This window comes from Anabrus simplex, chromosome 1 (genome assembly GCF_040414725.1).
Source record: "Anabrus simplex isolate iqAnaSimp1 chromosome 1, ASM4041472v1, whole genome shotgun sequence".
In the NCBI taxonomy this organism is placed as follows: Eukaryota; Metazoa; Arthropoda; class Insecta; order Orthoptera; family Tettigoniidae; genus Anabrus; species Anabrus simplex.
Window position 1 is genome coordinate 255,246,733 of NC_090265.1, and position 19,199 is coordinate 255,265,931.

The window sequence follows — 19,199 nt, forward strand, 5'->3', positions numbered from 1 at the left end:
AATCAATCAGGCATCAATAATCTGCATAAGGACTGTTGCCAGGTGACAGATTCCCTATCAGTTTTTTTTACCTAGCCTTTTCTTAAATGTTTTCAAAGAACGAGGAAATTTATCAAACATTTCCCATGATAAATTATTCCAATCCCTGATTCCTCATCCTATAAATGAATATTTGCCCCAATTTATCCCCTTGAATTCTGACTTTTTTTCATCTTATGATCTTTCCTACTTTTAAAACTTCCATTCAAGATTATTCGTCTGCTAATGTCGTTACCATCTCTCCACTGACAGCTCTGAATATACTACTTATTTGAGCAACTTGTCTTCTTACTCCCAACTTCCATCATCACCATCATCATCATCTTATCCTTCCAGCCCAAAATTTGCAACATTTTTTGTGACATTTCCCTTTGGTCGGAAATCACTAAGAACAGTTTGAGCTGCTTTCTTTAGATCTTTTATAGTTCTTGTATTAAGTAATCCTGTCATGGGTTCCATACTCTAATTTGGGTTTTACCAGAGCCTTGTACACCTTCTCCTTTACATCCTTACTACAACTAAATACTCTCATAACCATGTGAAGAGATCTGTAACCTTTCTTTAGAACCTTATTAGTGTGATTACTCCAATGAAGATGATTCCTTATATTAACACCCTGGTATTGTATGATCCCCATGAGGTACTATCACCCCATCAACACAGTTATTAAAATTGAGAGGACTTTTCCTCTTGGTGAAGTTTTTTTTTTTGCGAGGGGCTTTACGTCGCACCGACACAGATAGGTCTTATGGCGACAATGGGATAGGAAAGGCCTAGGAGTTGAAAGGAAGCATCTGTGGCCTTAATTAAGGTACAGCCCCAGCATTTGTCTGGTGTGAAAATGGAAAACCACAGAAAACCCTTTTCTAGGCTGCCGACATTGGGATTCAAACCCACTGTCTCCCGGATGCAAGCTCACAGCCTCTAAACACACGGCCAACTCGCCCGGTCTTGGTGAAAATTACAACTTGACTTTTCATCCTGTTTACCATTATACCATTGTTTGCTGTCCATCTCACAACATTGTATAGGTTTTTTTGTAGTCTCTCACAATCCTGTAATTTACTTACTACTCTATACAGTATAACATCATTTGCAGATAGTCTTATCTGTTTCCAGTTCTTATATCATTTATATATAGAAGAAAACAAAGGTCCAATAATACTGCCCTGTGGGACCCCTCTCTTAATCATTACAGGGGTAGATAACACTTCACCTGCTTTAATTCTCCGAGTTCTGTTTTCTAGAAATTTAGCCACCTATTTGACTACTCTTTTGTCTAGTCCACTAGCCCTCATTTTCGTCAGTAATCTCCCATGATCTACTCTATCTATAGCCTTAGATAGGTCAATAGCAATATAGTCCATTTGACCTCCTGAATCTAAAATAAGCTATAACTTGCTGGAATTCTACAAGTTGAGCCTCACTGGAATAACCTGTCTTAAACCCAAACTGCCTTCTATCAAACCAGTTAGTAATTCCACAGACGTGTCTGATATAATCATCCCGGCCCCATGGTGTAGGGGTAGCGTGCCTGCCTCTTACCCGGAGGCCCCGGGTTCGGTTCCTGGCCAGGTCAGGGAATTTTACCTGGATCTGAGGGCTGGTAACGCTTAGGTGAAATTACAAAGTATTTATCTTCGTAAGAACATCTTAATAAATACCTGCATCAGCCGTCGCTCCTCCAAGGACACAGATTTTGTCAACAACAAGATTTTGGGGAAGCTCTTTTAATAATAGTAAGACAGCAATCAGCTTCAATGATCCTGAGTTAATTGAATTCAGAGACACTTTTATAAAATTAAAACAAAGGAGCAAATGAAGAGAACATCCTTGTAAAATATAGAACAGTGACAAAGGAAAATTATTTTTCAAAAACATTTCATTAGTAGACAAGCAGAATATCATATATCATAGTGAAAAGTGCTGGAAACAAAAACATCTTTTATGACATCTGTTTCAATGAATAGATATAGTTTTAAAATAGGCTAAAATAAGTAAATCCATTTCCCTCCCATTTCACCACCCCATTCAACCATCCACATTGATTTTAATTTATTTCAATTTTTTTTTTTTAATTCACGTAGATTTTAAGTAAAACAAGGTACTTAATAAGATGTTCTTAAGAAGATAAACACTTTGTAATTTCTCCTAGGTTTTGTAATACAGCTGAAGATGTTCCAAATGGAATGAAACATGTACTGTATATGAATGATTGATTGATTGATTTGCTTAATGCAAATATAAGTATCAAAAAGGTGGAAATTTACTGTTATTGATTCATTGTAAATAGGATTTGATACGGGAAATGAAGCTCATTTCTTGCAAATTAAATTCTTATCCTTGCCCTGCAGGAAACTCTATTTACTGATGATGCCACCTTGAATTATGGAAATTATCGTATATTCAGAAGTAAAACAGACCAAAAGATTGTAAATAAGACCCCTTTATTTGGTGTGAGCTTCGTAGTACAAAAAAGTATACTGAACTCAATCCAAGAAGTTAACTCCAACAACAATCGCCTAATGACCCTGAGGATTCAGTGTGCCAATTAAAAAAAATGTACATTAAGAAATGCACACAACCCTAACAATATAGAAAACAAGAACCACCCCCAAAACGTGGATAAATTTTGGAACAAACTTGAAAAGGTAATGTCAAAAATTCCAAAGGATGACATCAGAATTCTGTTAGGCGATTTCATTGCACAAATCGGCAGAGAAAAGGAATATAGGAAAACCTTCAGACTCTACTGTACCCGGCGCACAAATTTACCAACAAAAACGGTTCAAGACTCATTGAACTATATCCACAACCCTCAGGAAGCATCCCAAGAAACAAAAAGCCTGGAGGTCCCCCATTGAGTCCATTAGCAAATTTGAGATTCATCATGTAGCTATCTCATATCCGCTACAGAAGGAGGTACAGGATGTATACAAGTGAGAAGAGGAGCAAACTCTGATCATTATCTGTCAAGAGTTAAAGTAAAATTTACTCCGAGAAAATACCACCCCAAGAAAATCCAACATAAATTTGACATAAAAAGGATTCCTGTTACGGATCTAAAAGAAGCATGGGAAAATCAACCAGCGAAAACATGGGAAGAATTCCACACTAAAATCATACAGAAGGCATGAGAAATGGCAGGTACCTTTAAAAAGGAATACAAAACACCCATGATGGAACTCAACATGTGACCAAGCCCTAGAGATAAGAAAATCTGCATTTCAGAAATACAACAATAGAAAAACCCAGAAAACTCAACAAGAATTTTGTGAGACCAGTAAACAAGTATCCAAAATCATCAGGCAAGAAAAAAGAAAGCACCTGAAAGAACAGCTGGACTCAATTGGAGAAAACTTTAGAAACCACAACATAAGGGATTTCTTCAGAATGTTCACAGAAAAAATCTGAGGATACATTCCACAGAACTTATATTTCAGGAAACAAGACAGAAAATTGGCGCTTACTAATGAAGAAAACTGCCAAGAACTTGCACGATACTTCTCAGAACTTCTTAACTTCCCCAGACCCACTGAAAGATTTCTTGAAGCATCCAGTTTCACTCACTCAGAATCACCTCTACCAAACCAGGAAGAAATTCAGAGCCACATTAAATGACTAGAGAACAACAGAGCCTCATGAAGAGACGAAATTGTTGCAGAATTTCTTAAGAATCTTGGTCCAGATTCACTTAAAGAACTTACAGAAAATCTGGAAAAACGAAATACTCCTCAAAGACTGGAATTGTGCCTTGATTCACCCACCTCACAAAAAAGGAGACAAAACTGATGTCAACAACTATAGAGGAATCTCCCTCCTTGAAGTTGGCTACAAAATTTTCTCTGCATGCCTGTTGAAAAGAATACAAGAACAACTAGAGTATAAGACTGGTGAATATCAAGCTGGGTTCCGCCCTAACAGATCGTGCTCTGAACAGATCTTCAACCTCAAAACCGCTCTAAAATTCAGGGCCCTCAGAAACTTTCCAATCATCTGCACCTCCACAGATTTCAAGAAGGCTTATGATTCAATTGATTGTCAGTCTCTGTTCAGCATCCTGAAAAAACGCTAAACTTGACCAAACAGACCCTCACTGACACGAAGTCAAGAGTGAAATTCATGGGAGAAATCTCAGACGAATTCCTGATAAAAACTGGTGTCCGGCAAGGAGATGGATTGTCACCCCTCCTCTTCAACCTCGACCTAGATAAGGTGATGTGGGAATGGGAAAAAGAACTGAAAGTGCAATATACCTGGAACCCAGTAAACATTGGGACAAAAAAACAAAATCATCTTGAAATTCCATGCTTAGCCTCGCAGATGACCTGGCCCTTTTGTCCAGTGATGAAGTTACAGCGATAAAGCAAGTTGAAATTCTCCAAGAATGTGCCAGCAAGGTTGGACTTCATATCTCCTTCCAGAAAATTGAATTTTTCTGTTCAAAACTAGACATCCATAGTCTCATTACAAAATACGGACAAATCAACAGAGTCTCTCACTTCAAATACCTGGGTGAAATCCTCGAACCAACCAGACAAGAAAAAATAGCCCAAACCACCCTGTCCAAAAAATCAGAAGAGCATATAGGAGAACAAGAGAGATCTACAACAAAAAATGTATGTGTCTCCACGTTAAGATTAAACATTACAATTTAGTAATCAAACCTGAGGCTTTATATGCAGGGGAAACTCTAATGCTTCATAAAAAGGGCAAGCTCAAAATATCCTAAAAGAACAAAAAATTATGAGGAAAATTTTAGGTCCAAGACACACGGAAGAAGGGTACCGCCTCCAATCAGGGAAAACCACAGAAAAATTATCTAATATTGTGGCAGACCTCAGAAAAAGAATGCTAAAATTTTATGGACATCACTAAATTCTTGAAAGAGTTGATAAACTGCAGAATTTCCCTTGGAAACAACAAACAAAAGTGGACATGAAAAACGCACAAATTCAAGCTGAAGATATTTTGAATCAAAATATATATAGAAAGAAAATCGACAAGTGGAAAGTTATTCCAGAGAATGAAGTACCAAGAAGATCATCTTTAGTGAACAGATGAAAGCATCCTGGATCCTCTGCAAACGAAATCATAAATAAAACTTAGTTTGCTCCGAAAGGGACCATTCACCCCATCATCATAATAATAATAATTCCAACTGAGAGAACAGACGGCTGTCAACACTGCACAGTTCACTACCCCATGTTTTAAACATTAACATGTAATCACGATGAGCTTGTAAATTCTCACGTTCCTTTAAACGCTGATTTCCGTGCTTCCAATCATTGAAGCCAGTCGTTGCAAATTGGGATGTATACTCTATCCACTGTACTTTGTATATTTGGTTCTCGGTATTAATTACCCTGAATCTAGTATATTTTTCTCGTAAAACTGTTGTGAGATCTATAGGTGTGTATATAATTTGCTCAGTTTTTTAAGTGTTAAAAAAAGGATGCAGAAATGATTATTCAGATATTTATTGCTCTGAACATTTTTCTTTGTAGTTTTGCTATGAAATGCAGAATTAGGTTCCTGCTTTACTGGCAAAAGGACGAACACCTCTCTCACATGTTATTAACTGAAATGTGAAGCGTATAAAATCTTCATAACACAGATCATGAAATGCAGTGTATCCACTGCAAGCCATCCTCAGAGGTATGGAGCTATTCAACTCTTTCCATTCCTACTGTGTGAATTCAGAGTGGATCTTTATGGAGTCTCACAACGAGACCATGCTGGCGTGTCTCCACCAATTTGACCCTGTTTCAAATTCATGCAGGCCATGGCGAGAACTTTCACCGATTCAGATTGCAAAAGACAACTCCAACTCAATTTCAAAAATGGGAGAGTGCTTCACAAGATCAGCACAGGGCACATTCCCAAAACAAGCACACTGCACAAGGAGTAAGCTCTCCGCTTCACAATCTCATGATCCACCGATCGAATCTTAGCTCCATAGTGTTATTTGTTACTGTTTTTTTACAGGGCTGCGGTACTCTACCAAGTGCGTTTTGTGATGGACAATTTGAAATTTCCTTGGGGATGCAAAACATGGCCTTTGTTAAGTAAGCTAGATGCTGTATAAATTATTGCTTCTCTTGTTTTTATTTTTATCAGTACCACTCTGATTTATATATCAATCCATAGTCATATTGATGAGTACTGTACTATAAATCACAAAGAACAAATATATCAACAAAGACGTGTGAAAGAGATTTTATGGATGCTTTAGTCACAGTTCTTTACCCAAACATACATAAAAAATTACTTAAATGCCAAATTTCCATTGTGATACCAAATTTGTAATCGTCAGTTATAACTATACCTACAAAGTTCTTGAAACAGTCAGCATTTAATAATAAGGTAATCATATTTTCAATATATATCATCCTATACCCTACAGAGAAGCAGATAACAATATGCACATTTGTCAACCAATATTGTTAAATATATATCGCTGCATGTACACTTCAGAAAATGGAAATTGCAACACCATGAAGGCATTGGTCGTTTGTGTTGATTTTCAAGATATCGAACGATGCCATGTAGGTATGTAAACGATCAAAGTTTCAAACCCATTGGATTGTTGCTACAGGTCTCCCCACGTGATTGGTCGCGGAGGAATCAACTTCAGTATACGGACTCTGGTGTAGCGTAGTTGACTTGCAGTCTGTACAGTGAAGTGTTCCCTGTCAAACATGCCTCAACGACAGAGAAGAACACGCTATCAACAACTGTCGCCGTTTGAGAGGGCTCGGATAATTGGGCTGTGTGAGGCTGGATTATCGCTAAGGACTGTCACTGCACGTGTTGGCCGACAGGCATCTACGGTACAACGTGTATGGCAGCAGTGGTCAAATGAAGGTACCCACACTCGTAGACCTGGCACAGGCCCAGCGCGACAGACAACTGTGAGAGAGGATCGCCGCATCATTCAGATGGCCTGGATGGAACCCTATGCAATAGCAGCGCAAATTCGAGCAGCTGTGGCACCCCACATTACACAACAAACAGTTAGTTGGTAATTGCCTGCATGCAGCTGGCTTATGAACCCGTGTCCCTGCAGAAGGTGTTCCATTGACCCCACAACAGCGACGTGTAAGGTTGGCCTGGTGTCGAGAAAGATCGACGTGGGTCGACGAATGGCATAGGGTCGTCTTTAGTGATGAATCGCGCTTCTGTCTTGCCCGCAGTGATTGCTGGAATCGTGTGCACCGACGTACTGGGGAGAGGGGCCGCCCAGATCTTATTGTCGAGAGGCACACAGGGCCAACACCAAGCATTATGGTCTGGGAAGCTATTGGCTTTAATGTGAAATCACAATTAGTGCTTGTTGAGGGCACTATGACTGCTCGACAGTACGTTGATAGGGTACTCAATCCAGTGGTTGTCCCTATGATGGTGAACATTGCTAATGGGATGTTTCAGCAGGATAATGCCCGGGTTCACACTGCACTCTCCACGACATCACAATCTTAGAATGGCCCGCCAGATCCCCGGACCTCAGTCCTATTGAGCATGTGTGGGACATGATGGGTCAACTGGCCAACCGTCCTCAGCCACCCACAACTCTGGAACAACTGTCCCGTGCAGTGCAGCAAGCATGGGCCACAATTCCTCAGGAAGCGATCCAGGGCCTTATTGACTCCATGCCTCTACGAATTAATCAATGTATTGCAGCTCATGGTGGGCACAACCTGTATTGATTGTTGTCCAAACTTGCACTCAGAGGGACCTGAAAGTGTAATCATCGAATTACAACCGAACACTCGTCCTGCATGTTCAATTGCAGCAATGTAGCACCACTCCTTCTGGGTGTTGCAATTTCCATTTTCTTCAGTGTATCTTTTTTGTGCTTGTACCATAATGCAAATAGTATACAAAGTGAACATTACAACAAACCCACACAAAAACAATATGCGGGCAAGATTTGATCTGTGGATCATGAGCTTGTGAAGCTTCCTCATTGTGGGAATGTGTTGCATGCTGGTCTTGTGAAGTGCTCTTGAAATATTCAGATTCCTTTTTCTCGGAATTGGGTGGGAGTTACACTTTCCAATTTGAATCACTGAAAGTTCTCATGATGGCCTCTATGTGTATAGAGAATGGATCAGATCAATGGGGACACATTAGCATGGTCTCCTTGTCAGTATACTAGTAATTGTAAACCAAAATAGTGCTCTGGAATATGTCAAAAGTGTTAAAAACTTCAAATTTCTGTTACTCCTCTGTAATGTCCCCACTTTCTCAATAATAAAGTTATGTCAGACATGGTAGTCTTTGTTGGTTTATACTTTGTAAATGAAATACACTTGTTCAAACTCTGTTTTAACAAAAGTACAGCTTTACATCCTCCAAAAAAACTGTGACTAAGTTTACAATATCAGAATCTTCAGTGTGGTGTCAGTATTGCTTCTGTAAATGGTATTCCTCTTTAGATTATACAGGATAAGTCAAACAGCAAGCCAAGTTAATTTTTTATTGTTAGGCATAGTGATAGGTTCATAGTTGTTAACCTTTTAAAGACTTGCTATGAAGATCATAAAGTTTATAAACGAAGTGGGAAGGAGCAGACTTTTTAAAGAGAGAGGGACATAAGAAATGCAATGAAAGCCTAAAAAGTAAGATATCAACCTTATTGAGGAGTGGCCAATCTAAAATTGAGTTGATCTTTTACTACGAAATTAAATGAGTGTGTACTGAGTCGTGATCAAATTATTGCCTAAACATATAACCTTGTTAGTTTTCCAGTGGGTCGAAACTTATGCAAGATTAAGAAATACTAGTTAATACCTGTAAAAGGAAACATGTGTTTTCTTTTCCAGGTATTTAACAAATCAGTGCCTGTAAGAAACTGGATTCAGACTCTCAGGAACAGCTGTTGTTATGTGAAACACACTCATTAGAATTGTTCTTGAATTCATATTGCTGATGCTCATCATGTCTCCTATCCGATACTCTTCTCACTGAACTTATCCTTGTTTTCTTGTTTCCTGAGACTTGTTTCCTTCAATTTATACCAAATGCTGTTCTCTTTTTGGCTACAGATGCTTTAGTAATATATAATTAGTAGTACAGTAGACTCCCTCTAGTTTAGCTATCTCGGGACCGGACCCTAGATCAGACTAGCTGACAGTATGCAATAAATAGCAATATTAACCTTAAGTGAAATACAGCACATAAATAAAGAACCAATTATAAGGCAAGCAGTATTAATGTGTCTTTACCGAGTGTCTCACCTGAAATGAGTTGATGTCTTTATGATGTTTCCATACACAATTGAAGTTTCACTCCCAATGAGAGATATAGTCGTGGTGGAAAATAAATGCAGAGAAACATATTACAAAAACTCAGAATTTAATTTGTAAAGGTACAATACACTTCGTATAAACATCACAGACTGTCCTAAACAAAAGGAACTCGCATTATATTATAGTACTGTGTCATATAAACTCTGCAGAATACAAAAATTAAAAGAAATCGGTTATCTTTTCTTGTTTTTTGTGGCAAATGCTTTTTTTAGAAGCAAAATACGCCACTTCTTTATAAACATTACATCAACTGCTGTTGCTCCTTTCTGCTGCTCGATGTAAGTCACTCTTCTTTCAGCCTGACTCATTTTTCATTCAAGGACAGGTACTGGCCAGAATTTCCATTGGTCGAACTACAGGGAGTCTACTGTATATGTTCAAACTTTTAAGAGCGCATGCTATTTTGGGTATAATGCAGAATCACACATATATTTGAAAGGCCAATGGTGTTTCCTTTTCCAGCTAATTCTCTTTGATTATGATAAAGTCGAATTGGCTAACATGAATCGCCTTTTCTTCCAACCTCATCAAGCGGGCCTGTCAAAAGTAGAAGCAGCTGCAAAAACATTATCATTCATCAACCCAGATGTCACTATGGAGACACACAACTACAACATCACAACTGTAGACAACTTTGACCACTTCATGGATCGGATAAGGTAGGTTACATGGTTGTTTTTTAGACATTTTCTGAGGGAAATAGAGAAAAATATGGGTCCCATTGGCTTATATTTCATATCATCTGGTAACCAAAAGAGTGGATTCAAATAATGCATTTCTGGTGTTTATTATGAATTACTTACCTTCATTTTCTTTCACTTTGTCAGTATAGTGGGAACATCAGTGCATGTCTCAATTGTGACCTTGTGGCACATAAGAATAGTGATATTTTGTAGCAATTAGTTGGATGCATAATGAAACCTTTTCAGGTAAGATTAAAATGTGATATTGATAAATCTGTAATCAGATCTGTTCCTACATGAACCATGTTCGATAACAGGATACCTGTAGAAACTCTTTGTTGAATGTGTTTTAATTTCATTGCTCATTGAGTATTATTCAGAAGTATAATACCTCCCTCTGGAATCCTGGATCAGTGGTAGTGTGTCAGCCTCTGGATCCCAAGATCACAAATCAAACCCAGCTGAGGTAGTTGGATTTTTGAAGGGCAGAAAAAGGTTCATGTCAGTGTGACGGAGTGATATAGGAATGTAGAAGATAAGTATTATTATGTGTGAGGACTGGACCATCAATATTTCATACAGAAGAGAGAACGCTGTGTTCACGCGATGTGGAAAATGTGCATTTGTATTAAATTTGCTAAGCAACCTACATTAATTGATTTAAACTCAAATTAATAGGAATATAAAGAAGAATAAGATTAAGTCTTAACACTCTTCACTATGTATTATTAAAATTCTCATAAATTATAATTTTTTTTTTTTTCCTAGGGGTTTTACGTCGCACCGACACAGATAGGTCTTATGGCGACGATGGGAGAGGAAAGGCCTAGGAGTTGGAAGGAAGCGGCCGTGGCCTTAATTAAGGTACAGCCCCAGCATTTGCCTGGTGTGAAAATGGGAAACCACGGAAAACCATCTTCAGGGCTGCCGATAGTGGGATTCGAACCTACTATCTCCCGGATGCAAGCTCACAGCCGCGCGCCTCTATGCGCACGGCCAACTCGCCCGGTAAATTATAAAATATGAAGGCCTTATTTCATTCTCAATTTTAAATGTTTCAAATGTTACAACGGTTAATTGACTAGCTCTTTTCGCCACCAACAGAGAACATGTAAAATAGCCATGAAAATTCAAAACACTGACTTCACTAGCATAGTGTGCACTCATTAAGTGAGATGTACAAAATTTAAGAAAATATACAAATCACTATAAAGTCTGGACTAGAATGAATAAATTTCATTGTTTGTCCGTATTGAACCAAGATTACAAATTATAATAAAATTATTATAAAATTATTATAAATTATAATAAAAGTTAAACTAGAATATCAAAGATGTTATTTTATACACAGCATAATGTCTCAAATCACGAAGCAATTTGATCATTTCAAGTTTAATTTGAGCAGTTGGTATAGGCACAACATCCCTGAACAGAAGTTCTACAAAACATAACAATGCCATTTAAACATTGCAAGAATAAGATACACAAAATTACATGAGGTGCTTTGATGAGAAACTTAATTTAATATAACTGCAATACTGTCCAGGCTCGGCACTGAGTAAGTTTCACGTTACAAGGAGAATGAACATAAAGGTTTTTGCACTATCAGATACTTGGAATGCTGGAATAAGATAGCTAGTTGGAATTTTAGAGTCAAAAGATAGGGTGAAAGAAACACACAGTATGTGCAAACACTCTTTTCCCTACGTCGTACCAGGAACAGAGTTGGCAGCTGATAGCAGTAAATAATATTGCCATATAGTAGAGTCCATCTAGGTAACACATAGTCTCCTCTCTTTCACAACAGTTGATCACAGACTGATTTACAAGTTGATATTTACTGCTTTTATTGCACAACACGAAGACAGAGAAAAAGGGGAGAGGTATGAAATCACTTTGCTGAACCAATCACAAAATAATCAAACATTCAGGAACAATCTCAGAACTCGTAAATCCGCTGACGTAGGAGCTGAAGCCAGGTTGAAGGTCCTGTGATCAATTTGAATGCTGATGGGATGAACTTACGTTATTGTAGCATATTGTGGGACGTGAGTGGAGTCCTTTGAGAGGTAGAATATTGCTGGCAAATGAGAGGTGAGTACAGTACATGCCATTAGATCAGTATGTAAAAGATCTCTGGTGACACATTTGGGGTTTACTCAACAAAATTAATTAAAATTCAGCCATAGATCACCCAAGAGAAATTTGGTTTACTGTGCCATCTGGTAGAGTAAAACAATGTTGAAATTGATGTGCAGGCAGCCTAAGTGGCGTGAAATCAAAATGCCTGCAGATGGTAGCCGAGGCCATATGATGATGTTGTTGTTATTATTATTATTATTATTATTATTATTATTATTATTATTATTATTATTATTATTATTATTATTGCTGCAACCTTGTAAAGATTAGTAAGATTAGTGTTTATAGTAGGGGAAATAGACCAGTGTCTGCAAACACTTCCGAGATTGTAAGAAGGGAATTTTCTGCTGTATGAGTAGGGTTTGAATCTTGTTGAAACTACCCATGTGATTTTCCTTTATCTGTTAACTGATGGAAGAATGGCATCAAAATGTCATCCTGGAACCTCTCTGCATTTAGTGTCATCTAGAAAAAAATAGGCCCAATTATTCATCTTGCACTAACAATACACCAAAGACTGATCTTCCTATCATAATGAGGGACTTCATAAACACCATTAGGATTTTCTGCATGCCAATCGTGAAAGTTATGATTTTTCACAAGACCATTATGATGAAACCAGACCTCATCCGAAAAGAATTCAAGCTGTAGGTCGAATAAACTATCATTCAGTGATGCAAGATAACACTCACAATATCTTACTCCTGTGGCTGGATCAGCAGGTTTTAAACAATGGGTCTGTGTAAGCCTGTACGGTTTGATGTGTAGCTTTGTATAGCTATGTACAGAAGAAACAAAGCTGTACTGGTTGTGCTAATTTTGTGATTTATTTGGTAATTTATTCGCTGACCGTTTAAGATTCGCACCAATCTCATCTAGCTTTTCCTCTGTTAAAACTGTTCGTGTGTGGGCATGTTTTTTATTGAGCATTGAGCCAGTAGTTTCAAATTTATTTGCTATTATGTGAATGTGACGCTTCACCAGGAAATTGCTGAAGAAATGCATCGCATACCTGTCGAGCCGACTTGTACTTAAAATAACTTCTACATGTGAAAATACAGTGTTGCAATGATAACTGTCTCACTTTGTTAACAGCTAAGATTCAGACTGGCAACTGATGCTTGCGAGGTCGAACATGTGCACACTACTTGCAAGGTCAAGAACTATGCTTATGCCTCGGAGAATAAAAACACCGCTTAGACGGTCTTTGTTTATATGGGAGACCCTGTGGAAACCCAACTTGAAGATTCATTATAGTTAGTGATGAATAAGGTTTGGATGTTAAGAGAATGTCATATTTCATTCTTGAGGTCATTCTACCCAAAATCTGAGAAATAACTGAGAATGATGGCTCGCTAACCCCCCTTTTAAAGCAATTTTATGTTACATAAAATGCATATTTTGGCCATGTTTATTGCTTTGGTCATATTTTGCTCATTTTAGTGTTATAAGGTCATATTTGGTTATATTTTGAGAATTTTAGTTGAAATTGAGGCTTCGTTTTTAACAAGGTATGTCTTATCTGCATCGATTTTCAAACACAGGATTTCAAAATACTGTAGTAGATATATTTTTCTTTATTTTTTTTGTAAGAAATAAGTAGCATGTTTAAAAGACATGATTGCGAGAAAGAGATGCTGTACGGATGCATGCCGACAGATACCAAGAAGCGTGCTAATACTTCATTTTGGTTATTTTTAGGAAAACAGAATGTGAACTGTGCCTCAGGGCTATGCTACTGAATTAATGTATAAAGTTTTAATTTACTTACTGTAGCTTTGTCAGTTTGCATGATTAGATCTATCTGTTCTATTATCGCTTACCACTTTACAACATGTTTAATGTTAGTAATGCACTAATTCTTGCTACCTGTTCCTAAAATGCTTGTCATTTTTTTACCTTTTTTGGTCATATTTTGCTAGTTATGGCATATTTGCTTGCATATTTTGTACTTCTTTAGGTTATAAACTTCTGAACCCTAGTGATAAAGCTATTCTGGCTGCTTCATACTGGAGTGCTTTCAACGTTTGAGAATAATTGGGTATGATCATAATCATCAGTATAAAATGGCAAATAACGGGATTATTATTCTGTTCCACAATGAGTGTTCCCTAGGCTGTTGTGTCATCAGATAATTGTGTATGTGTGTGCGCGCGTGCACGCGTACAAATTTTACACGAAATAGAATCTGTCATTACAAAACAATATTCCAGATTCTGATTTCATATTAAAGCTATTTGTTGTTTTAGAAGAAGTACTGAAATAGAAATAAAATTAGACATTATCCTATACAATTAGCTGTTTTATTACAGTCATTGTTAATTGTCATAAGTACTGAAATGAGTATAAAACAGACATTACTCTACTACCATGATTAACTGTTTTAGAATATTTCCTCTTTGTTTCAATTGATGAGTATTGTTGTCCCTCCTGCTTTTGAAATATGGTATCTGTTTTAAGTCTTTAATTATTACAACTGGTCCTGTTATTGCAAGCTGTCCACTTCATGGCTGTATCGATGAGTATAATCATATTAATTTAAAAAGCCACGTAATGAATACTTTTTTAAAAAAATTTCTTGCCTAAGGCAAAAAAATAAAGTATTGTTTAGGTTGCTTTTTAAATTAATTTGATTGGTTCTGTTGTTGCAAGTAATCAGCTTCATTTTCCGTATCAAAATTTAATCACTAAATTCTCCGCGATGGGCCAGCACATGAGTTTAACGGGACATCAATTTACAACCATAGAGCAGGACTTAACTATATTACATAAAATAAACAAAGGAGCTCTCCTCAATACTTTATAAAATCTATATATTTGTTTAGAACAAAAAAGTAATCAAGACAATAACCTCAATGAAACTACTGATAATAGAAACCCTTTATTTGAAGGGACATTATCAAGTCTCGAAGCATTAGGCAAAAAACACAATACAAATAGTAGAAGGATAAACAAGACAGAACCTCCGCCATTTTGTACATCCCCTCTACCCAGCCCTCCCAAAGTTGATGCCGTGACTGTAACCGACACACCCCCTCCCTTCTCCGCAGCCCCACTTCCCCGTAGGGAGGAGCATACAACAGAATACACACACCATTACTTCACCAGACACAAAGCAGCATCAAACGTCCCTCCAGGGTCACAGTAGAATCGGAATTCAGCTATAGTAAGGTAAATGAACTTTTTTATACATTCTATTATTACGCAAAGACACATGCTTTCGAACAAATTCCCACCAACGTATTTTATTTCATTTCAGAAATTTGAAACGAAGCTCCCTTCACATTAACAGATCAGCAATCAGCTCCAAAGTTTCCACATTAGACTCGGTCAAAAGCACTATAAGCAAGCACACAACATACAACAACTTACCTTGAAAGAAAGGAGAAAAACTTTCAACAATTTGAACAATGTTATGAAGTTAAACATTTTTAAAAATTTTTAATTGCATACAGACTTTTTATGTAACAAAGTGAAAAATTTTTTTGAACAACTATACTAATGAATAGACATAGTTTTAAGTCAATCAACCATCTGCTCCCATACCAGTAACACACTAACCCCACATCGTTTTTAATATCATCTATCTTACTTCGTATTTAGTTTTAAGTGAATCAGTGTATTGTAAATCTATGTATTTAAAATCTTAACCATTCACCTAAGCCACTGTAACAGCTGAGGATGTTCCTGAATAAGGAACGAAACATGTACTGTGATATATAAATAAAAAAATTTGCCAAAAGGCAAAATAAAGTATCAAAACGGTGGAAAAATCTCAATACTGTAAAATTTAGTGGTCCTGTTGTGTTGGGAAAACATTTCTACCTCTAACGAACTGTCTCGGGTTTGATTTCTTATGCGTGTGAAGATTTTAAACTCCTCCAATATCTGTTGGATATCTTGGGAGGCCAAAACCCTATAAACAGGTTTTTATAAGCTAGATGTTTTTAGTTAGAGCCTCCGTGGCTCAGGCGGCAGCGCGCTGGTCTCCCACCGCTGGGTTCCATGGTTCAAATTCCGGTCACTCCATGTGAGATTTGTGCTGGACAAAGTGGAGGCAGGACAGATTTTTCTTCGGGTACTCCAGTTTTCCCTGTCATATTTCATTCCAGCAACACTCTCCACTATCATTTCATTTCATCTGCCATTCATTAATCATTGCCCCAGAGGAGTGAGACAGGCTTCGGCAGCTGGCACAATTCCTATCCTCACCTCTGGATGGGGCTTCAATCATTCCATTCCTGACCTGGTCGAATGACTGGAAACAGGCTTTGGATTTTCATTTCATGTTTTTAATTCTTTAATTGTTACACTCCTTTGTAAGCTGAGAGCACTGTATTGATGGAGGCTTTTAGAACAAACACCTGGACCACTTGTTATAACTGGATAATTCTTTGGATTAACTTAACTCCACTGTATTTTCATCAATATTTGTTGTATTTCAGCCATGGAAGCCTAACTGGAGGTCCTGTGGATTTAGTACTTAGTTGTGTGGACAACTTTGAGGCTAGAATGGCTGTTAATTCAGCTTGTAATGAACTTAATCAGAGCTGGTTTGAATCTGGTGTATCAGAAAATGCTGTCTCTGGTCACATACAACTCATTGAGCCTGGACGATCTGCCTGCTTTGCTGTAAGTTATGATTGTTTCCTAACAATTTTAAAAGTTTGGGAGCTATTCAGTTATATAATTATGAAACTTAAGGAGGTGATTATTGCTGATATTGGATGCTTTTCATGCAGTGTATGATTTGGGCATATTTTTGTATATATAAGCATACAATCACAGTTTATTAACACTTGATCCAGTAGAGTAGAACCTCGATTATCCATCTTAATGGATGACACATAGCAAATGGTTAATCGAAAAGAATGGATAATCCGTATTACGAATTTTAATGGAATTTAAACTACCTGGGTATCATCATGAAATGCATGAACCCTGCACTGTTATAACTAAGGGTGTGATTTCGTGGTGTTCATTTTACCTCCATTTTGGTGCTCATTTTGCAACGATATTGATGCTTATTTCCTCCGGCAGCGTGTCGGCCTCTCATCGCTGGATACCGTGGTTCAAATCCCATTCACTCCATGTGAGATTTGTGCTGGACAAAGCAGAGGCGGGACAGGTTTTTCTCTGGGTACTCCGGTTTTCCCTGTCATCTTTCATTCCAGCAACACTCTCCATTCTCATTTCATAGCATCTATCAGTCATTAATAAATCACTTTGGGAGTGGCGACCCCCATCGTACTAATAGCCTATATCTGCTTCATTCATTACATCCCTGACCCGGTCAATGACTGGAAAACAGGTTGTAGGTTTTCATTTTCATTGATGATTATTTAGTGGAAATACCAGTTACAACACAACAAATTATATTACGCAAAGCAAATATTACAATAACAAAACAGGCTTACTATCTTTTATTATTGCATCTTAAATCCGAGGGCGGATTAAATGAAAATCTACAACCTGTTTTCCAGTCATTGAACGGGTCAGGGATGGAATGAATGAAGCCCCCAACTTCAGGCGAGGATAGGAATTGTGCCGGCTGCCGAGCCCTGTCGCACTCCTCTGGGGCAATGATTAATGACTGACAGATGAAATGATAATGGAGAGTGTTGCTGGAATGAAAGATGGCAGGGAACACTGGAGTATCCGGAGAAAAATCTGTCCTGCCTTCACTTTGTCCAGCACAAATCTTGCATGGAGTGACTGGGATTTGAACCATTTGAACCAGCCTTAGGGCTGAAGACTGAACATACACACATACAGGTTTTTACACTAATTGAACTCATAAATGTCTATGTAACAGTACATGTTTGATGACATAACCTCACAGGCAATGCAATCGTCTGACTACGTAAATAATAGTAATACTTGTACTAAATGGATGTAATCACTTTATAGCCATACATTACAAGTCATAATAATAATAATCGTAAAATAATAATAATAATAATAATAATAATTCGAGCTTGATACTTTTATTATTTACCCATGGGTGAGAGAATATTGTTTTCAAATTATATCAGTTTATCACACTTGCGTCAATGTAAGGCTGGTATTCAGCCAGAAGGCTAGTTTTATCCTCCACAGTTCCACCAACAGCTGTCATAGATACCCTAGGCGTCACTGAAGAGGCATTCTAGGGAAATGAGGAGTGAGGTAGTTTCCCGTTGTTTTCTTCACCGAGCCAGAAGTTGCTATTACATATCAGTCTGCCAAGCCCATTGAAATGCATGCACCAACTGGCTTTATCTATATAAATAAAATTGTATCTGTTTGTCTGTCTGTTTGTCTGTTCCACCATCACGTCGAAACGGCTGGATAGATCTCAACCAAACATCATATTTAGGGTGTACTCATCCCGGGGAAGGTTTTGATATGCATATCATTTTAAAATCCTTGAATAGACGGGGGGTTTATAGGAAAATTAGTATGGTTTTTCCACCATCACGTCGAAACGGCTGGATAGATCTCAACCAAACTTCGTATTTAGAGTATACTCATCCCAGGGAAGGTTTCGATATGCATATCATTTTAAAATCTTTGAATAGACGTGGGTTTATAAGAAAACTAGAATGTTTTTTCCACCATCACGTCGAAACGGCTTGATAGATCTCAACCAAACTTCATATTTAGAGTAAACTCATCCCGAGGAAGGTTTCGATATGCATATCATTTTCAAATCCTTGAATAGACGGGGGGTTTATAGGAAAACCAGAATGGTTTTTCCACCATCTCGTCGAAACGGCTGGATAGATCTCAGTCAAACTTCATATTTAGAGTATACTCATCCCGGGAAAGGTTCCGATATGCATATAATTTTAAAATCTTTCCATAGACGGGGTGTTTATAGGAAAACGACAGTGGTTTTCCTCCATTTTCTCTTATACTATTGACTTTCTGTAAACTTCGTTTACTGTACGTGAAACTTCTCTTCATTATAAACAACTTTCGTTATGTTCATAATTTACCTTACTCTTCACATGACGGAGAAATTTACAATTTTCTGCTG

At 37.6% G+C, this 19,199-nt stretch overlaps 1 protein-coding gene across 1 annotated transcript in view; it reads left to right on the plus strand.

Moving 5' to 3' along the window:
• Uba5 (Ubiquitin-like activating enzyme 5) overlaps positions 1-19,199 on the plus strand; it is a 72,099-nt gene that overhangs the window by 17,434 nt on the left and 35,466 nt on the right. The window contains exons 3-4 of the mRNA XM_067159315.2: positions 9,816-10,012; positions 16,624-16,810. Of these exons, the coding sequence (XP_067015416.1) occupies positions 9,816-10,012; positions 16,624-16,810 (384 nt within the window). The remainder of the gene's footprint in view (positions 1-9,815; positions 10,013-16,623; positions 16,811-19,199) is intronic.